Here is a 23180-nt window from a genome sequence, read left to right on the forward strand (position 1 = left end):
CTGGAAATTAACAGGGGCTTGGGGTAGAAATGTCACAGAAAATGACCCAAATGTCCCAGATATTTAAAATGTAAGGGCAAAAAATCCCCCATAGTTAATTTCTGTTTTTGTGCTGTGACTCGCTCGGTCAGGTGAGAGTTGTTAATGCACAGCAAAGATGGAGCTCATGCTAATAGCAATCTGATCTTCTGCAAATTAAGGTAAGTTAAATGGTTTTGATGGGGGTGGGGGTGTGTGTATTTATATTACACACATATAAATATATATATATATATATATATATATATATATATATATATATATATATATATATACATATAAATATATATATATATATATATATATATATATATATATATATACACATTTATCATTTGATGACCATGAAAAATATACGAACTAATTAAACGCCATGGAAGATGTTTCTTCAGCTGTGTGGTTTATATGTTTGCGAAAAAAATGCCCTCAAAGATAATAAATGCCCCTGAAAATCAATTCCAGAGGGCAAATATTGCCCCTTAATAAAGTTAATTTCTGGCCCTGACGAGAAGTGTTCTTCAGTTAGTTCCTCTGAGAACCTTTACAACAAAAGACTTCAATTTTCATAAAATGTTCCAAAATTGTACCCTTAATTCATCCAAAAAATTTAGGATGGAATCTTTACTATAAAAATGTACAGGAAAAAAAACAAACTGAGCGTGGCTTTACTGCCATCAAGTGGCTACTTTATAAAACTGCTGAGCTTAAAAACACACAGTTTATTTATTATTTTTTTTAAACTACATCCAGAACTGGGAATTAGTTACTGGACATTTTGGACGTTTAATGTCTCTGTGTCTCTTTCTGATCCTGAAGATCAAAATACTATACTGTCATCAGCAAACTGAAGACCGTGTGTGTGTGTGTGTGTGTGTGTGTGTGTGTGTGTGTATTACCGGTCATCTTGTAGCCACTCGCAGCCAGTTGTCCGGCCATGTATTCTCCATCTGAGCTGTTGTGTGAGCAGCCCCACGTCCTCAACCACACTTTCTGCGTGCCCGGGATCACGCTACCAAGAGGAAATAAACACTTATAAACACCTGCACTAGGATTAAACACCTGGATTCTGAAGCACTATCACAAAACCAGCACAGAGACAATGCAGCTTTAATCGACACACACTCTCACAACTAGTCTGGAGAATTCTGAAATTGTATTTTCCAGCTTGCCACTAAATTCAGTTTGCTCAAAGAGAAAAAACACGCACGTCACTTTGTTGTATACATACATGATAATACTAACATAATAAGTAATAACATTAACATAACGAGTAACAACACTAACATGACAAGTAACAAAACTAACATAACAAGAAATGATACAACATAACAAGTAATAACACTAACATGATGAGTAACAACACTAACATGACAAGAAATAATACAACATAACGACTAATAACATTAACATAAGTAATAACACTAACATGATGAGTAACAACACTAACATGACAAGAAATAATACAACATAACGACTAATAACACTAACATAACGAGTAATAACACTAACATAACGAGTAATAATTCTAACATAACAAGTAATAACACGAACATGAGTAACAACACTAACATGACAAGAAATGATACAACATAACGAGGAATAACACTAACATAATGAGTAATAATAGTAATATAAGTAATAACACTAACATGATGAGTAACAACACTAGCATGACAAGAAATAATACAACGTAACGAGTAATAATACTAACATAAGTAATAACGCGAACATAAGTAATAGTAATAATAATAATAATAATGAGTAACAACACTAACATAACAAGTAACAACCCTAACAAAAGTAATAATACCACATAAGTAATAATACTAACATAATGAGTAACAACACTAACATAACGAGTAACAACACTAACGTAACGAGTATCAACACTAACATAAGTAATAATACTAACATAATGAGTAACAACACTAACATAACGAGTAACAACACTAATGTAACGAGTATCAACACTAACATAAGTAATAATACTAACATAACGAGTAACAACACTAACGTAACGAGTATCAACACTAACATAAGTAGTAATACTAACATAATGAGTAACAACACTAACATAACGAGTATCAACACTAACATAAGTAATAATACTAACATAATGAGTAACAACACTAACATAACAAGTAACAACACTAACGTAACGAGTATCAACACTAACATAAGTAATAATACCACATAAGTAATAATACTAACATAATGAGTAACAACACTAACATAACGAGTAACAACACTAACGTAACGAGTATCAACACTAACATAAGTAATAATACTAGCATAATGAGTAACAACACTAACATAACGAGTAACAACACTAACGTAACGAGTATCAACACTAACATAAGTAATAATACTAGCATAATGAGTAACAACACTAACATAACGAGTAACAACACTAACATAAGTAATAATACTAACATAATGAGTAACAACACTAACATAATGAGTATCAACACTAACATAAGTAATAATACTAACAATGAGTAACAACACTAACATAAGTAACAACACTAACGTAACAGTCACAGTGATGACAGTAAGAGCTGCATCGTCGTGTCGGAGAGTAATTACGCAATCGCAATGCGGTGTGCTTACGCTATTGTTACATCCAACATGAAATAACCTGATATTCTTAAAACTCTAATCAGAGCTTGGTTTCTTAACATTTTCTAAACAAAATGTCTTCTAGAAATTTTACAGAGTTAACTTTAAGCGAAGATGTAGAAAGTATTAAAAAAAAAAGTAAACACTAATGGCTGCATAAAACATGCAAAATATTTTCTATAAAATAATTTATTTCAGTTGATTCGGAAAAAAATTACAAGATGAAAAAAAATATATATTTTTTTAAATCTGATATTTTATTAAAGAGACAAGCAGAGAAGATGGCTGTCATGTTTTGGCCACTATATGGCGACAAAAACCTTCTAGTTTCGCTTCTTTTATTTTTTTAAATAAGCATCGAACAGCATAAATTGATTTATTTGTTTGTTTGTTAGCTTGAAGGTTCATTTTAAAGTTTTTAAAACTGTAATTAAATTCCTATTTAACTACAGAAATGTGACTTTTTAAAATACAATACAATAATATCCCTGATAAAACAGTCACTTCCAAATATTTTAAATGAATTTATATAAATACAAAATATCTCTAAATTCAACTGCCTTAATAATGGAACATTTAAAACAATCATAATGATAGCACCTGTCAAATATAATTACAATAATAGTTATAATATAATTATTATAATTTATAGTATAATTATATAAAGTAATAATATGGAATAATGTGTTCACTTTTTTAAATTTAAAAATATAATTTTTACAAAACATAAAAAACAACAAAAATACAGATTTACTGTCTTTATTTCAACAATTAGTAAAATTAAAAAAAAAAAAATTAAATAACAAGTAATTGTTTAATAAACAAAAATATCTGCTTTACATCTGTAACATTAGTGTTTTAGAGTTAATCTGAAATGGTGCTGAAATTAAACTGAGATTTTCAATTAGAGAAGAATATTAGCACTAATTTTATAATTATTATTATTATTATTAATATTAATATTTTTTTAATTGACTACTAATCATTTGTAGGAAACTGATAACTTATATTTAGAAATGACCACATCAGGACAAAACCTATTAAAATGTACTTTTTTAATTGAAAACAATAAATTAACACCTGTGTGTTGTGTGTTTGATATTTGATTGTGTTGCTGTGTGTAGTCAGTGTTTGTTTATACTGGGTGTCTATTGCAGTCAATTTGTTTTTGAGCTGCTCAAAAGTTAGTGCGCCTCACTGGCAGGCTGTGTCTGGTATCTGGTGACTCGATTCCTCACCTGTCCGCCTGCAGCTCCTCATTAGCTGTGAGATCTTTCCGTTTTCTCACGCGGGGAACGACGGACTGTCTGGTGGACGAGCGCTGGAGAGGAGCCTGCTCGCTGGAGGACACAATGTCCTCGATATCGTCAATGAGAGAGTCGCAGGCGGAGGGCATGATCTAGAAAATAAAACACACAGCGTCACTACTGATACTCTTTAAACACATTAAATTACTGATTTCACCACAGGAAGAGAGATTCATCTCAGCATGAAAAATATACATTACACACAAAATCACTGGACTTCTGTTTGTCTGTTTATTTATTTTTTTATTAATTTATTTATTGCAACCAAAAAAGTGTCTAAATTATATTTAAATTAAAATTAAATTTCACTTAACAATTAATTTATGTTTTCATTTTACACATTTTTTTTTATTTCATATAATTTTTAAAAATTGCATTAATTTATTATTACTCTCCTCTTTTAAATATTTTTTAATTATATAATTATTGAAATTCTAAATTATAATTATAAATATCATAGTGCAAGTAGTAGTAGTATATTACATAAATTAATAATATAAATGATAATGTGTTAAACAGTTGATAATGTAATAATTAAATGAATTTTTAAAAATATTTCAAAATACAAAATACTTAAAATATGAAATTTTTTTAAAAATATATTGACTTACTGAAAAATAACTAAACTGAAAACATACAGATAAATAAATATTAATTTAATTTAAATAATTTGCTCTCTAATATTAAACGTCACATTTGTTTATCTACATTAAACGTTAAACTGTAATATTAATAATAAAATTTCTCTAATGTTTGCTAATAACTTCACACACAGAGTTTAAAAGTTTATCCAGTTTCAAAGAAAAATCATTATTAAAATACTCTGAAGCTAAACCCATGCTAACTGGCTAATCTAGCTAGCATGTCTGGAGCCACATGTGAGCTTTAAACAAAGTGCCATGAAATAAATACTTACTTTAGAAATTAATAATCGCGTTGTTTTATCTCTAAATAATCTTTCGCTATAAAATTCGCCAAAAGAGAACAAGTTTATTAACGTTTCTTTAGCTGAGTTGAGCTTGTTTATCCAGAAGTCTGCATGCCGGACGAACATTAAGGCTAAATCCTGAACAGGGAGCTAGTACACTGTATATGTACACTACATAGGAAACAAGTAGTGAGCTTCTGCGTGCTTTATAGTGCACTACTTAGCAAACAGGATGCCATTTTGTCATCAAGCCACTAGCTAATAAAACTACGGCAGCTGCGCTGGGACAAACTATCCACGCTCACACCAAAGACTAGCAGCGATTTTTCCTCTCATCACCTGCTAAAGAGAATCCTCAAAGTTCTGATGTAATAAAATGTTCACTTTTAAACAATAAAAGTAAAGAATAAACACTGTCTGTAATGCTGTTGTGATACAATGAGCCAGAGTTACTGTTAAAACCACCTGAAGATGATTATTTTCCTATTACAGCACGTCCCCAAGTGTTTTATTCCTCTTACACCACAACTACTTGACAGTTACCATTTTTATTAATTAAAGAATGACATATCACACTTTTTATACACTTAATTTAAAATCATCCATCCATTCTCTTGTACTGCTTATCCTACACGGGGTCACAGGGAGCCTGGAGCTTATCCCAGGGGACTTGGGGCACAAGGCAGGGGACACCCTGAACAGGGTGCAAACCCATCACAGGGCACAGTCACACACACTCACTCACTCCGGACAACTTAGAGATGCCAATCACAATCTACAATGCAGACCTTAGGACTGGAGGAGGAAACCGGAGTACCCGGACAAAACCCCAAAGCAGAAGGAGAACATGCAACTCCATACACACAGGACAGAGGAGGGAATCGCAAATCGGTGTAAGACAAACATGCTAACCACTAAGCTACTGGGCCCACATAATGTCTGTATGTATATATATGTATGTATATATGTATGTATATATATACACTATATTACCAAAAGTATTCGGTCACCTGCCTTGACTCACATATGAACTTAAGTGCAATCCCATTCCTAACCCATAGGGTTCAATATGATGTCGGTCCACCTTTTGCAGCTATTACAGCTTCAACTCTTCTGGGAAGGCTGTCCACAAGGTTGAGGAGTGTGTTTATAGGAATTTTTGACCATTCTTCCAAAAGCACATTGGTGAGGTCACACACTGATGTTGGTCGAGAAGGCCTGGCTCTCAGTCTCCGCTCTAATTCATCCCAAAGGTGTTCTATCGGGTTCTGGTCAGGACTCTGTGCAGGCCAGTCAAGTTCATCCACACCAAACTCGCTCATCCATGTCTTTATGGACCTTGCTTTGTGCACTGGTGCACAGTCATGTTGGAAGAGGAAGGGGCCCGCTCCAAACTGTTCCCACAAGGTTGGGAGCATGGAATTGTCCAAAATGTTTTGGTATCCTGAAGCATTCAAAGTTCCTTTCACTGGAACTAAGGGGCCAAGCCCAACTCCTGAAAAACAACCCCACACCATAATTCCTCCTCCACCAAATTTCACACTCGGCACAATGCAGTCCGAAATGTACCGTTCTCCTGGAGACCTCCAAACCCAGACTCATCCATCAGATTGCCAGATGGAAAAGCGTGATTCATCACTCCAGAGAACGCGTCTCCACTGCTCTAGAGTCCAGTGGCGGCGTGCTTTACACCACTGCATCCGACGCTTTGCATTGCACTTGGTGATGTGTGGCTTGGATGCAGCTGCTCGGCCATGGAAACCCATTCCATGAAGCTCTCTGCGTACTGTACTTGGGCTAATCTGAAGGTCACATGAAGTTTGGAGCTCTGTAGCAATTGACTGTGAAGAAAGTTGACGACCTCTTTGCACTATGCGCTTCAGCATCCGCTGACCCCTCTCCGTCAGTTTACGTGGCCTACCACTTCGTGGCTGAGTTGCTGTTGTTCCCAAACTCTTCCATTTTGTTATGATAAAGCTGACAGTTGACTGTGGAATATTTAGGAGCGAGGAAATTTCACGACTGGATTTGTTGCACAGGTGACATCCTATGACAGTTCCACGCTGGAATTCACTGAGCTCCTGAGAGCGGCCCATTCTTTCACAAATGTTTGTAAAAACAGTCTGCATGCCTAAGTGCTTGATTTTATACACCTGTGGCCAGGCCAAGTGATTAGGACACCTGATTCTGATCATTTGGATGGGTGACCGAATACTTTTGGTAATATAGTGTATATATATATATATATATATATTCATTTATTTATTTATTTATTTGAATGATGAAACATAATTGATAGCAACATACATTGTAGGAAGCACAGTGGTGCAGTGGGTACTGCTGCCACCTCACAACTCCAGGGTCCCCAGCTCAGTCCTGAGCTTGGGTTAGTGTCAGTGTGGCATTCCACATTTTCTCTGAGTCCACGTGGGTTTCCTCAGTTTCTTCCCCCCTCTGAAAAACATCTCAGGAGGTGAACCGTCTACTCTAAAATGTGTGTGCATGGTGCCCTGTGATGCTGCCAGACATGAGGTGGAGTCACTTAATGCCCTGCACTTGGTTGTTTTCCTATTACTCCACATCCCCAAGTATTTAAAGTTCTAACCACTAAGGCACTGTGACTCCCCCATTTAATATCATACTCTGAGTATTCTGATTTGGTCCATGAACCACTATACATTATAAAGTGTGGCCGGTTCCCTGACTAACACCTGTCAGGAACTAATTATCTAGACAAACTTGAAAAAAAGAGGCTAGCTTAAAGATAAATGAGAAACAACCAGAACACAAGTTAATAAAACTTTTACTTTCTCCTACCTTCTGAATCATCATTTAACTATTCAGGATAACATACTGACAGTAAAGGGAGATATAAAGATTTTATTTTCTATATAATAATATATAAGCAGAATTTAGTAAATTGAAAATATACAGTCGGTAAGTGATAATACGCAGGTCGTCGTTCCAGTTCATCCCAAAGGTGTTCTGTGTGGTTGAGGTCAGGGTTCTGTGCAGGACACTTGAGTTCTTCTACTCCAACCTTAACACACCATGTCTTCATGGAGCTCACTTTGTGCACAGGGGCATTGTCATGCTGGAACAGGTTTGGACCTCTTAGTTCCAGTGAACTGTAATGCTACAGCATACAAAGACATTCTATACAATTGTGTGCTTTAGACTTTGTGGCACAGTTTGGAGAAGAACCACATATGATTAGGGGTGCACATACTTTTGGCTGTAAGGTGTATATGCTTCCTTTGTTCTCCAATAAAAGTTGCTTCTCTCATACCAGTTATTATGAACGACTGTCAGGACTTATGTGTGAGGCTTCATTAAGTTCAGAGAGATCTATCCACACTATAGCCTCAGTCTCAGTCTTAATGATGGACAGATGCGAAGGTTGAACTACATCCTAATTTAAGTAACTGTCATTAATGTCATAATATAAAAGCTGTTCATTCAAATTGTCCAGAATTGCTGGTGAATATGTCATAGTTTCTGTTAATTACGCATGAGCAGTTGTAAAATTTATTATTTTAAATTTAAATTTTAAATTTAAATTTTATAGACAAAATAGACACACAGCTAACACAGTAGACATTAAAGCATCATTAAAAAACATGAACAAGTAAACTTTGCAAGAAATTTGTTCTAAACATTTTAACACATTCTCCCAATCACATCCCAAAGAAAGAACACAAGCAGATGAACGTTAGAAAAAAACCATGGTGTAATGAGGTTTTAGATCATCATTAAACAATTCTACCATTTTATGTCATGGCTTCTACCATTTGCTTGGTATGCTCCAAATAATGTGTGTGTCCCTCTCTCTATCCTGACTAGCATACATCATGTTTTAGCCAGACTGAAAATGGAACATGGAAAAAGGCTAAAGTACTCAATCTATTTCATTATGAAAAATAATCATCAACAGTAAACAGCAGAACATATTCATTCTTGATCCCTAACAAGACAAGTAATAGAAAAGTGATCAAAACATTAAAATGACATAAGGAGTAAGAATTTAATATTAAATACGTAAAAAAAATTGTTAATAGCTGTGTGAATAAATACTAAACATAATGAAATGAGATATAATACTTCAGTGATTGTGTCATGATTTGAGTTTTATTTCCGACTAATCACATTTTCAGAATCCAAATAGTGCACGTGTTATTACTTTGGTTCAGTGTCTACTTAAAATTAAGAAAACAGGAACAGTAAAAATGAAACTTTTGTAGTTCAGTCAGCTCTAAAACATTAACTGCTAAATTCTGAAATACTTAACACGATAAATGTAATACTCGTAACTGGAGTGACTTTGTGCACATTTCTTCTTCTTTCTCTTTTCAAACCTTCAAAATATGCCAATACTTTTACCTTAGGATTCCCTCTTACAATTTTTAATGTCTTTTACTCCTTCCAGTAAATGAATGAATCAACTCACATACAATATACACACTGTATATCCCTGCATAAGAGTTAAAGACTTTACAGTGACAGTAAGAATCTGCAGTGTATCTTTCATACAATTTGTTAGGTTTCAAGCTGAAGTTTTCTTAGGGACTTCAAAGGTCAGTGTAAATATCTTAGATCGTGAAATAATGACAAGGAGTTCTGGCTCATTGAAAATCCTGTCTTCTGGCCTGTATGTGACTCTACTCTACGTAGAACAGGCATGCACAGGCTAACTGAGGAGACATTACCAGTACATCACTCAGTTAGCTTACAGAGCTAAATGAGCAATTTACGTTTGTCCACAAGCTTTGCAGAAATCCACTTCCATGCCAGGGAACCAGGTATGCTCCAACACTGTGTAGATGCTGGGGGTTGGTGATTAATCCCAGTGCTCCAAGAACTGCGTACGTGTTAGGATGCTTTCACACTTAGCTTTTATTTCAATAGCAAAATTGTTGACAGACAAGAATTCTTGATGATTTAAAAAAAACAACACAAAACAAAACAAACTAACTCTAATAACTATGTGTTTAGTATCAGCTAACTACCTAACTAGGTTAGATGTATTATTGTCAGTAATGCAGATAAAAAATAAAATAAAAAAAAGATTGGTGATGAAGAGGTTGTTTGCCTTTGCTTTGGACGCAAAAAAAAAAAAAAAAAAAAAAATCAAGAAAATTTGAGCTGCTTGTGTGATTTAAGTTGTGTACTGATGAATGTCCTGAAAATACACATGCTGTTATTTTTTAGTTACAGCAGTTCTGAAACATTTTCCATTCAACATGTCATAAAGTTTGTCATATTCACTTACTTACATTCACAAGACTTATTTTGTCCTCCATGTTGTTTTTTCATCACATAACCCTCAACGTGTGATTTGTGAACAGCTTTCATGAGGACTAAACAACAATATGAAAGCATAATTTGTAGAGTACACGTTTAAACATTACTGATGAAACTATTAGTGGATGATTTTAATTTTCATTATGTAATATATAATGATCTGGCCCTTTCTTTAAGAATAACATTCTGTTGCATACATCTATTGTCTAGCCCTTTTGGACTTCCCTTCAGCCATTTTCTTCAGTTCTTCAAGCTTCTGTACTATTTCTATATGTTGAGTTTCCTTTGCTTCCTTAATCAGGAGGTCCAGATCCTGAAGTGTAGACAGAGCATCAGTCTTTAAGGCGATCTCCTGCAGGAAGTGCATAAACTTATTGCATTCATCCACCAGTCTGGTCATTTCTTTTTCTTGTTTTGTTATTTCTTTATTTAGTTGGCTCATCCATCTCTTATTCTCTTCAGACTCAGTCTCATATTTCTTTTTCAGATCTACCAGTGCCTTCTTCACCTTCCTTGTTTTCTTCACATAGATTTTTCCCTCTTTAACATGGGCAGTGTAGTCACACCTTCCTGGACACACTGTGCATTTACCCTTTGACATGACAGTACACCATGAAAGATCTCTGACCCACCAGCATCCTGGATAATGACAGTTCTCCTCACACACACTGCAGCAAGTGGCCTCTTTGCTCAAACCTAATGACAGGTCAATTGGTACCTTTTCTTTGTAGGACTCATCAACTTCATATTCAAGCTGCATCGCTTTGACTAGCTTCTTTAATCTGGTTATGTGTTCCACTAGTTGCTTGCGATGTGTCAGCACACTTTCAGTATTCTTCAAACTTACAGGTTTGCTCCTATTTAGAAAATTCAAAAAGTCCTTCATGCTTGTGTTGAACAGATCCCACGCTGCCTGATAATCTTGGAACAGTTGTTCATTTTCCTCTTCATGGTCGTATTTCGCATAAAAGTTTTCACAGTGACAGTTGTCAAACCTGAAATGCAAAGGCTCCTCATCATCGTTCTGAGCACATGGGATTTTGGCATCTTTGATGGCCTTAATAGAATTTGTAGGCTTTGTTGGGGCATGTGTGATGAACACAACAAAGTTTTTCTTCACATCATTGCCGAATAAAGAGAGAACAGCATTAAAAACATAGCGCTGTCTTTCAGTGAGTCGAACAGTGTATGATGACACCACAAGACACACTGCATCAATTTCATGAACCCGATCATTGGATCTAAATAACTCAAGTAAACTTTCAGCAACATTTACATCCTCCTTTGTACCTTCTGTTTTTCCAAACCCAGGCGTGTCGATGATGGTCAGAGAGAACGGGCTGTGCTCAGTAAAGATGTCATACACTGTTACTGCATATGTCTGCGAATCAGTTTGGTTTTCTTTTGTCTCTATGATCTCAAACCAAATTCTGTCTGTACTGTCAACACCCAGCATGTAGTTGACCATGGCATTGATGAGCGTCGACTTCCCTACTCCTGTCTCTCCCACCATTATTATTGTTTTATGAGGTTTGCTCTCATCTTTTTCTCCAAATGCCACTCTTTTCAGTCTTTCACCATTAAGTAGAGTCCATGTGTTTAGAATATATCTTGTGAGGAATCCTTTTATTGATCTGCTATTTTTCATATATTTATGTTGTTGTTCCTTCCCTGAGGAGTTCCTAAAAAATAGGTCCATGTATACTGCATTAATTAGTTCATTATTAAAGCTCATAATAGATAGAGAGATATAAATTCAATAGATATAATTAATTATCTACAACTGAAGCAATAACATGCAGTCTTGTTCAAAGATACTTTTGGATGTTATGTAACAATTTTGGAAACATTTATTTGGCTGTCGTTTTAATTCTACATGTAACAAATTTTGTTTGCATGCCTGCCATTTTTGATTAAAGACTCAAGCTAATGTGAATAATGTAGTTCTGTCAGATGAAACCTTACCAACGAGAGAACTGTTGACCATCTTCCATGACTGTTTGTGCTACACAAGTGTCTAAATGAGAGAAAAGAGAAAAAAATATTCTCACCTACAAATTATAGGTACAATTATAGATAAAATAATAAAATATACATTTGGGTCCATAAGTCTTTGGACATTGACACAATTTTGGTAATTTTGCCTCTGTACACCACCACAATGGATTTGAAATTAAACAATCAAGATGTGATCGAAGTGTAGACCTTCAGCTGTAATTCAAGGGAATTAACTGTTTAGGAATTACAGCCATTTTTTTTTACAGAGTCCCTCCATTTTCACAAACTAAAAAGTAATTGGACAAAGTAACAATCATAAATATAAAGATTATTTTTAATACTTGGATACAAATCCTTTGCATCCAATGACTGCCTGAAGTCTGGAAGCCATGGACATCACCAAATGCTGCGTTTCCTCCCTCGAGATGCTTTGCCAGGCCTTTACTGTAGCTGCCTTCAGTTGCTGTTTGTTGGTGGGTCTTTCTGCCTTCAGTAAGTGAAAAGCAGCTCAGTGAATGACTCGCCCATTTAAGAACATTCCATTTCTTTGCCTCAGTATGTTTTGGGTCATTATCCATCTGTTCTCTGAAGTGCCGTCCTATCAGTTTTGCAGCATTTGACTGAATCTGAGCAGAAAGTATAGCTCTATAAATGTCAGAATTCATCCTGCTACTTCTATCAGCAGTCACATCATCAATAAACACCAGTGACGCAGTCCCATTGGCAGCAATACATACCCATGAAATAAGACTGCCTCCACCATGTTTGACAGATGATGTAGTATGCTTTGGATCATGAGCCCTTCCTTTTTTTCTCCATACTCTTCTCTTCCCATCATTCTGGTACAAGTTAATTTTGTGTCAGAACTGGGCAGGGTTTTTTTTTTTTGCAAAGTCTAATCTGGCCTTTCTGTTCTTGAGTGTTACCAGTGGTTTGCATCTTGAGGTAAACTGTCTGTATTTACATTCATGAAGGTGTCTCTTGATTGTTGACTTTGACAATGATATAGCTACCTCTTCCAGAGTGTTCTTGACTTGGCTAGATGTTGTGAAGGTGTTTTTCTTCACTAAGGAAAGAATTTTGTGATCACCCACTTTAGTTGTCTTCCATTGTCTTTCAGGACTTTTGGTGTTGCTGAGCACACTACTGAATTCCTTCTTTTTAAGAACGTACCAAATTGTTGATTTGACCACTCCAAATTTTTCAGCTATCTCTCTGATTGGTCTGTTTTGTTTTTTCAGCCTAATGATGGCCTCCTTCACTTGCATCAACACCTCTTTGAACTGCATGTTGAGAGTTCCCATGAACAGCTGCCAAATGCAAATTCAACACTTGGAATCAACTCCAGACCTTTTATTTCCTTAATTCATCATGAAATAACAAGGAAACAGGCCACACCTGGCCATGACACTGCATATCAGTCAATTTTCCAATGACTTTTGAGCCTGTGAAAATGGATGTAATTTCTAAACTGTTAAGGCAATATTTTTCTTAAACCCCTTGAATTAAAACTGAAAGTCCACATTTCAATCACATCTTGTTTGCTTCATTTCAAATCCTTTGCAGTGGTGTACACAAGTAAAATTAAGAAAATTGTGTCACTGTCCAAATACTTATGGACCCATATTTCATACTATATGAAATATGTATGTATTTCATATAGTTAATGTGATGATTGTGGTACACTTCTAGACACTTCCTTTACAAACCATTGCTCATAAGTGCTATTTTTTGCCAAAGGTCAATGATCAGTTTTGAGATTATCAAAATTGATCTTCATATGTTTTTAACACAAGGGTAAAGAGAAGAGAACTGTATTAATTGCACAGGGCACCAGCCAGATTTCCCTGGTAAGCCCAGGAAAGCCTTCGAGGTTGCTTTGGAAAATGTAATAAATGTTTCAGTGGGCAACAAATTTAAATCATTCATTTTCTCTACTGCTTATCCTACACAGGGTCACAGGGAGCCTGAAGCCTATCCCAGGGGACTCGGGGCACAAGGTGGGGGACACCCTGGACGCGGTGCAAACCCATCGCAGGGCACAATCCCACACCCATTCACTCACTACGGACAATTTGGAAATGCCAATCAGCCTACAGTGCACGTCTTAGGACTGGGGGAGGAAACTGGAGTATGTGGAGAAAACCCCTGAAGCTCGGGGAGAACATGCAAATTCCATACACACAGGGCAGAGGCGAGATTCGAACTCCAACCCAGGAGGTGTGAGGCAAACGTGCTAACCACCAAGTCACCGCACCCCCCAGAATTTAAATCACTCATCCAAAAAGGACTTCTGTGCACTGTGTGAGGTCAGTGACATTAAGCCTGAATGGACAATGTTCAAGTCCAGCTTCAGGCTGCCAGACTGGTTGGAGGTACCAGTCATGGTGGAAACCCTAGGACACGCTATTGGACACAAGGGGTGAGGGAAGCCATCAAGTTAAAGAAGGAGGCTTTCTGAGTACCACCCATTAACGACTCTCCTGATTTACTTGAAAGGTATAAGAGAGACAGAAAGGTTGTGGCAGAAGCAGTTGTAGAGGGAAAATCTACCGGCATGGGAAGAGTTTTGGGAGGCCATGAAAAAAGAGTTTTGTTGTGGCCCAAAATATTTTCTGCCAAACCGTTCAGTGCTGCAGGAGTGGATGAGATTCAGCAGGGGATGCTGAAGGCAGTGGACAAGGTTGGTGTTGTATGAATGACATGCCTCTTCAATGTTTCATGAAGATCTGGGAACGTGCCTTTGGAAAGAAAGCCCAATTTTTAAAACGGGGTCCAGAGAGTGTGTCCAGAAATAAATCAGATTTTATTTTCAAAGTCTAAGTTTCAGCAAAGGGCTGACAATGAATTTTTTACATAAGCATAATAGTATTCTATTTGTGCACATACATATGCTAAGGAACAGCTTTTTAACCATGTAAGTAAGTTACATTTCTTTTAAACTGTAAAAAAGTTGCAAAGAGAAGACGGTGTAATATATAATACTGATTACTGAAATATATCAAGAAGTTCAAAAAAATTTACTATTGCAACACGTGGCTTTATCCACATCATCTCCAAGCGTTAGTAATAAATGGAAAGTTACAATTATACTAAATAGTACTGTGGTACATTACAAAAGACTTACAAATTGTTCATTGATAAAACATAGAAATAATGATTATGAGTCACCATTTTGATTGTGCCTAACTTCACTGGGTACACTTTTGTTTTGAGTTGCAATATATTTCTTCTTATATATTCATATATATTTTTCTTATATATCAAAATGTTTATATTATGTCTAAACAGCAAATTAAAGGATAACTGTAACATCATAAAATTTTACTAGAATGTCAAACCCTAAATAAATTTGATAAAGAAAAGCAACACATAATGAAGCATCAACACATTCATTTGAAGGCAAATCCAAAAAAAATCACATACCTTCTAATGTATCTGTATACTTTTTTGCCTGTCCACCCACAAAAGAGAAAATTTCAAATGAGTAGAAAGCTGCCTGTGTATATTGCAGCACCCCAAATGTGGGTGTCACGTGACAGGAAATCAGTAAAGTTCTCTGTTGCACATCTACAAAGCCATTGGCAGTGTATTTCCAGAGTACTGGTCTGGCTTCCTCTGTATGCATCCATTTTTTTATGTTACAGTTTTAATTACATATTTTCAATAATGACAATAATAAGTCATTACAGTTGACTTCAATGAAAGCCATGTGTTTAATTCCATCATGCTTTACTTTAACTTTTCCAACAATGTAATGCCTTTTGAGAGCAATATTAAATATAAAAATGATGACAAGTAATTGCATAAATCATCCACACTTCTGGGACTCCTAAAGCATTTTTTTACCCTCCCTAACTTGGAATGATGGAGCAGATGATGGAGCCTTACCATGACCACCACATAATGCCAATAGCGTACTGCTGATTATTCATTACCTTCTGCTGACGCTGAATTGTGAAGCAGATGGCAGACATGGCTGCTTAGTCCCCTTAAAAAAAAAAAGTGGGCACCTTTGCTGCATTGTTGGAGCAGGGACGGCAGCTCGGCCCTTAAAAATAGAAAAAGTGAGCACCTTTGCTACGTCGTTGCAGCAGGAACAGAAACAGATTTATTCCCCCTTTGCTGTTATAATAAGCTCTACTCTTCTGGGAGGGCTTTCCACTAGATTTTGGAGCGTGCCTGTGGGGATCTGTGTTCATTCAGCTACAAGAGCATTAGTGAGGTCAGGCACTGATGTTGTGTGAGGATGTCGGGGGTGCAGTCAGTGTTCCAGTTAATCCCAAAGGTGTTCTGTGTGGTTGAGGTAAGCGCTCTGTGCAGGACACTCGAGTTCTTCCACTCCAACCTTAACACACCATGTCTTCATGGAGCTCACTTTGTGCACAGGGGCATTGTCATGCTGGAACAAGTTTGAGCCTCTTAGTTCCAGTGAAAGGAAATTGTAACGTTACAGCGGACAAACACATTCTACACAATTCAGACTTTGTGGGAACAGTTTGGTGAAGAACCACATACAGGTGTGATGATCAGGTGTCCACATAATTTTGGCCACATAGTGTATTTTGAAATTGTATATATATGTGTGTGTGTGTGTGTCTGTGTGTATACATATAGTACAAAAATCTTATCCTACCATAAAAATTCCACACCATTACGAACCTAGGTATCATATGCAAAGATAAATATCACAGCGAAATCAGGCCATGAAGTTGAGTTTAGGCATGTTTTTTAACCAGTGTTACCACAGCAAGCAAAATCTTATGCACCTCTGTATATTCACTTCCTGCTTACAGACAGATAGACTTCCTGTGTGCAAAAAGGCACAGAACAGCACTGTGTGTGATGTGCACTGGTTTCAAATCAATTTCAATTTCAGATATCTAATAAATATATGTAGTGTTAGGCAAAAAGCACTGTTACCTAGCTAACAGAACTACTAATGAAATCAAAAATATCTCAATTTCGTGTTTACAAACCATTTGCATCCATTAGGGATGTAACTAAATATGAATCCATTACCCGGAGCTTGTACGACAAACAAAGATGATATTTATTAACATCAACATGAACTTTAACATGAACATGCAGAGCTGTGTGATGCACTTACAGCATTTATACATTCATCCTTAGTAACTGCATGGTCAGGGTTGCAGTGATTTAACTGACTAGTTACTAGCTACTAGTTTGCTTAGATTTTTGGAAAGAGAACCAACTAAATTTGTTAGAAAGTATTGCCGGCAGGTACAAAATAACAAAAACGTTCCCTCACACATTAACATTAGCTTTATTCTTTTTACTTAAAAGTACTAAAGCTAATATTAAATGTCATATTTGTTTATCCATATTAAACTTTAACATTTTATACTACTAATAAAAAATCCTAATGTTTCCTTATATTATTCTTAGAAACTGAATTTAAATGTTTATCCCATTTCAAGAAAAAAAAAAAAAAAAAAAAAATATATATATATATATATATATATATATATATATATATATATATATATATATATATATATATATAAATATTTTAAAAAATAAAATCTAAAATAATCTAAAGCTAAGTACTACCCAGCTAACTGGCTAAGCTAGCTAGCATGGCTGGCGCCTCATGTCTGCTCAAAATAAACTGCTAAGATATTAATACTTACTTTCAAAAAAATGATTAATCGTGTTATCACTAAGTTATCTCTAAATGATCTATAGTTATAATATTCACAAATAAAAAGCTTAAATTACAATTTAATATTAAAACTTCAAATCTGATTAGGTTCATTCCACTTCCTGTAATTATTCTACACGAATACTGAACGGTGTAACTCCAATGACATGTAAATTATCCACAAGACTAAACAGAATTTACATGTAAATGAATAACTTGCCGAGTGTGAAGGGAAGCTCATCTGGCGCTGGTTGAAATGGATGCTCCTTGTTCTGAACTTTGACCCTGGAAGCACTTATCCACAACTTTCTGTGGTTTTAAAATAACTAAACCAGTAACATGAAATACAGGGACAAAGATTCTTTTCAAAGTATTTATATTATCAAAAACATATTTTATTCTGTTAATCTGCATATTTGACAGGCCTCAAACTTATGTTCAGCCTGTGACATTAAAATGAAAATGAGGGCTATTATTTGTCTCCAAAAGCCTCTAAAGCAGTTCAACTGGCTTCAGCTGGGACAAGCTATTTTTACAGCACTTGGCATTTTCAAATTATTGCTTAGGAACTTAAAGTTATAGTGATGGCCATTATGTGGGACAGGTTTATTTCCATATTCTGAGAATGACTCAGAAATGAGCAAATGATAAAACTGAATATCATAAAGTACATTCTGTGTGGTTTTTTTAATGTTCTTTAAGAAATTTGTTGGTTTGTTGTATTTTGTAGTCAGTCCCTAGGAAAGAGTACAAGCAGATCAAAGTTGAAAGAAAATGATGTTATCAGTTGACAATCTTTAAAGGTCACACAAAGGCAAAAATACTAAAATATCCAACATACTTTCCTGTATATACATATACAGTACATACTTATCAGCCATTTTAATGCATGTTCATTCATGCAAATATCCAATGAGCCAATCACATGGCACCAGCACAATGCATAATCTCATACAGATACAGGTCAAGAACTTCAGCAAAGCTGATTCATCCCAAGGCCCTACTGACCACAGGAAGTATCTGCAAGCCATTATCAGTCATGGTGAAATAAAAGCAAACAATAACATAACTGAAAGACAAAATTATTATTTAGAATAATTAAAAAATGTATAAATAAATAAAAATATATTACGTATGCTATGAGAAAGACTAAGTCAGGATTTTACTTATGTTGGTTCCTGCAGTGATGTTTTGGGCAATGCTTGTGAAAAGATTTGTAAAGATGCTAAATTCATAGGCTAGTTGAGAGAAGTAATGATTTGTATTATGGAGCTTTCATAGATAGTGATATATGAATAAAAATAAGGCAGGGTTCCAGATTTTAAATAGTGGATATATATATATATATATATATATATATATATACACATAAAAAAGAAAGAAAGAAAGAGAACAGATCGTATTCCAGTATTCAGAGTATTCAGTGTATTGCAAAACATTTTCCAGACGAATGTGTGGCTCATGGGACAGAGACATGTCTTTAACTAGTACTGTTTGTCTCACCAGAATGAAACAAGATCATATTTTACAGAAAATCCAAAAAATATAACCCCAATATTTTCCTACATGTTTAAAAAGAAGTTTCTGTGAAATGATTTTTTTTTAAAGCACCATTAAAAATAATAATAAATTCTGTACAATACCAACAGCTGATGAACCAAACATACCCTTATGACAAACATGAAATGAACTTTTTTATGAATTTATAAAAAATACATTTTAAAATAATCTAAAGCTAAATACTACCCAGCTAACTGGCTAAACTAGCTAGCATGGCTGGAGCCTCATGTCTGCTCAAAATAAACTGCTAAGATATCAATACTTGCTTCCAAAAAAATTATTAATCAATCATGGTTAGGCTAGCATCACACTATTTAGCATGCTAGCTAGGATATTCAACATAAAGCTAATTTAAAGACACCAAATGTGTAAAATATGTTATATTAAGTGTTAACTTACCTGTGGGTTGTGGAGACTCAACTTTCAGGTAAATTTCAGTCTGAGGTAAATTTCAGTTGGTCTGTTACAGTTATGTTGAAATGATAGTGATGAAATAATATTTATTCACTGTTTAATCGCTAAAAGATAAAACCATATAGATAAATATTGGTGTAGCACTTGTGTTATGCTACAGGTAACAGAAAGTGGAGCCATAAAATATTTCTAAAATAAGACAGGTTTGGAGGAAGGTATACTCACCTGTAGTGCTGAGACTGAACCAATCAGGATTATTTGTCTCAATAACATTTCTTTCCATGGCCTGATTCATTTTGCTATGGGCCAGAGGTGATTAACTGAATTATACTTTTATTTATATTCAATGATATTAGACATTTGAGAGATTATATTTAAGACATATTTATATATTATAATTATATATTATTATAGTTTTCTTTCTTTATGTTAATTTTTTTTCACCATTTAACCAGCTCAGAATAAAGTAACAGTGCCTCAGTGTGGTTATGTAGTCAACTGCATTTGCTTTTGCTGATGGGTATAAGAGCCATAACTGTTAGATCAGAATTATAGCCAAGAACAAAATCAGTTCAATTAACTGATTTAGTTAGAAGTATTTAATTAACACTGCTGGAGACTGTTAACACAATACCTGTGTTCTTAGTCAAAACCTGAAAATGAAAAAATGTGTGTTTTTTTTTTAATCCTAGCTGCTGAATCATCAGATTTTCAGAAAAGTAGTAAAACTACAAAGCAATAACTGATGTTTTTTAATGTTTTTTTTTATTTTTTATTTTTTTATTAATGAGTAACACTTATACAGGGTGTCCCAAAAGTCTCTAAACACAGGGGAAATGAATGTCTTCAAAAACCTTTCATACTTGGTTTTTATATATTTTTTTCAGATAGCCTTTAAGAATAGCCTTTGACAGAAGAAGAACGTATTGAAATCATTCTCATGGGTGGATCGGAAAGCTGTCACAAGGTTGCGATGGACTTTACCAGGAAACATGGTGAGCACATCACACATGACTCTGTCGCCAAACTTATTAACAAGTTCAAAAAGACTGGAAGTGTTGCGGACCAACTGAGAAGTGATGTCCAAGAACATCCACTGACAAAGGCACAACCGACGTGCTGCTGGCAAACACAGTCCCCTATGTACATGGAGACTTTTAGGACACACTGTACAATCACTTATCTAATGAGTAACAAAACTTATATAATCAGAAATTATTGGGCAGACTAGAATAAAAACAGACAAATTGTTAACAGAAATAAAGAGCAAAAATGATCAAAACACAAAATTCAATAACAAAATTTCAATGTGTTTCTCTAAGTGGTTGATTTTTTTTTTCCACCTAACATTTCAAGGAACAGCAGATTAAGTTAGATTTTGGAAACATTAGCTGGATGACATACACAGGATCAAGCACTGGCCACATTTTCATGCCAGATGAGGATCAGCCAATTATCATATTTCTGCCACGCACCATTGTTTCCGATCTCATCAGAACAGTGGCTTCTGGGCACACTGTCTCTAGGGTGTCTTTTACAGCATCACTGCCACTAAGGTGTGATACCCAGGCCAATGGTTATGTCATTGGTAGGAAAACAGAGATTATTAGAGAGTACATGGACCAGATCATATGACCAGGTTCTTATCCTGTTATTTTCTGATTCCAAAAACAGGGAAGCAGAACCTCCCTCATTCTCAGTCTAAGGAATTAGAAAGCAGACAGCTCATCCCTCTTTTACATCAGCGGAGTAACTTACATGTTCAAGATCCTTCGCTTTGTGTTGAGCAACTAGGGTGTTCACAAAGTGTGTACGAGCTGATATAGGGTCCCTGTAGTGCTAGGGGGTGTGTCCGATCCTTTATTTAGATGATTGGGTGCTGTACTGACTGTTCCGCCCGCAGGTGTAGAACCACATTATGAAGCACTAGGAAATTCTAATCAATCACAATAGCCATCTGACTCCAGCACATTCATCGGCATGAGGCTCGGTTTATGTCACGTGAGCATTCTGGACATGTGAATTAATGGAGAAGGCCAGAAAATTTCAGGTGTCCATCCATGCTGGAATGCTGGTGGTGGTAACTCAATTAGTGAGACTAGTAACATTGCACCTCCATTTCAGTGATTTCAGTGATACTCGTCGCTACTGTTCTCTAAATTTAAAGGACAATACAAGGTTAATTACATTAAGTAAACTTAGTTACATTAAGTTAATTAAGTACAGTTCCTCTTGGTTTGTGCATGTACTAACAGTCAAGGAGACTAAAAGAGGAATGTGTCTTATTGCTTTTATTCATAATCTGGTGACTTTTCAGAACAGGACAAAATGTTTCTTCCCTCCATCAGAGGCTCTATTTAAGAAATTTATTTACAATGTTTTTTTTTTGTTTTTTTTTTAAATCAAAGCTGATAATGACATCATATAGTGAAAGCTTATCAAAAAACACACTGAAATTTAAAACCTTATTTTACAGTTACACACAGCCACTTTCATGCTAAAATAATAAACAACAAGCTGTTCTTATTCACACACATTCATTTTTCATACAGGTAAATTATCAGTAGAGTCAAGAATAAAATGTGCAATTAAAGCAACACAGGACACAAATATGGAGAAAGGGAAATGAGTAGCAAAAAAAGCTGAAATTAAAAGTTGATGCATTAAATATTAATATTAGGTGATAAATTTATGGTAAATAAATATTGGAGAGGTTCTCCATCACTTACTGGTAGATTTTATGCTTTCATTATTCTCTTAACTCAACACCACAAAGTAAAATCAGTAAAAAAAAAAAATAAATAAATAAACAGGGAGAACAATGCTTTGGCCGCTCCACCAGACTTCCTTCAAATGCATTTGGCCACTGTTTTTACAATTTATATATTTTTTCCTAATAATATGCATTAAATGTCCACTTCACTTTACTCAGTTAAAAACCATTACACATTCTCCAAACAACAGAAGAAATTAATCTTCATATGAAAAAGAAAAAAAAAAAAAAAACAATGAGCATGAAAATCTAATTGTTGTGAATTAATTAAAACTTCATTTTTATTTGTTTTTAAAGAAAAGCATGGATCCTTCATGGCAGTAACACTTGAGAGAAACAGGAAAAGGCGAATATCCGACATATTACTGTTAATTTACAATACACAGAAACACATGGAGACATGAACATGGTAAAGTCTGTTGATTTTTAACAGGAACAATATTTTTTGTTAATCTAAAATCCTGAGGATTCTCCTTAAGGTCAGCCGAGTCTCCCAGTCCTGCTGTTTTATTGTCATGTCAAGGAGAAGATTTGGAAAACTGTTTGCATTCTGGTTAATAAACTTCAATCCTTTCA

At 35.1% G+C, this 23180-nt stretch overlaps 2 protein-coding genes across 3 annotated transcripts in view; both read right to left on the reverse strand.

Moving 5' to 3' along the window:
* Window positions 1–5053, reverse strand: part of cdkal1 (CDK5 regulatory subunit associated protein 1-like 1) — a 264900-nt gene extending 259847 nt beyond the window's left edge. The window contains exons 1-3 of the mRNA XM_053242230.1: window positions 4882–5053; window positions 3897–4057; window positions 936–1048 (exon numbers count right to left, since the gene is read on the reverse strand). Of these exons, the coding sequence (XP_053098205.1) occupies window positions 936–1048; window positions 3897–4057; window positions 4882–5019 (412 nt within the window). The 5' untranslated portion in view covers window positions 5020–5053. The remainder of the gene's footprint in view (window positions 1–935; window positions 1049–3896; window positions 4058–4881) is intronic.
* Window positions 5054–10013: 4960 nt separating this feature from the next.
* LOC113534032 (uncharacterized) lies at window positions 10014–15657 on the reverse strand. 2 transcript variants are annotated; one of them, XM_053235419.1, is made up of 3 exons: window positions 15619–15657; window positions 12160–12211; window positions 10014–11876 (listed from the first exon to the last, which is right to left on the reverse strand). In XM_053235419.1, the coding sequence occupies exons 2-3, from the start codon at window positions 12186–12188 to the stop codon at window positions 10394–10396; spliced, it is 1512 nt and encodes a 503-aa protein (XP_053091394.1). In that variant the 5' UTR covers window positions 12189–12211; window positions 15619–15657; the 3' UTR covers window positions 10014–10393. The 2 variants fall into 2 exon arrangements, with proteins under 2 accessions (XP_053091394.1, XP_053091363.1); XM_053235388.1 differs by lacking the exon at window positions 15619–15657 and adding an exon at window positions 14746–14931.
* Window positions 15658–23180: the final 7523 nt, after the last annotated feature.

Source organism: Pangasianodon hypophthalmus, chromosome 1 (genome assembly GCF_027358585.1).
Source record: "Pangasianodon hypophthalmus isolate fPanHyp1 chromosome 1, fPanHyp1.pri, whole genome shotgun sequence".
NCBI classification, from domain to species: domain Eukaryota; kingdom Metazoa; phylum Chordata; class Actinopteri; order Siluriformes; family Pangasiidae; genus Pangasianodon; species Pangasianodon hypophthalmus.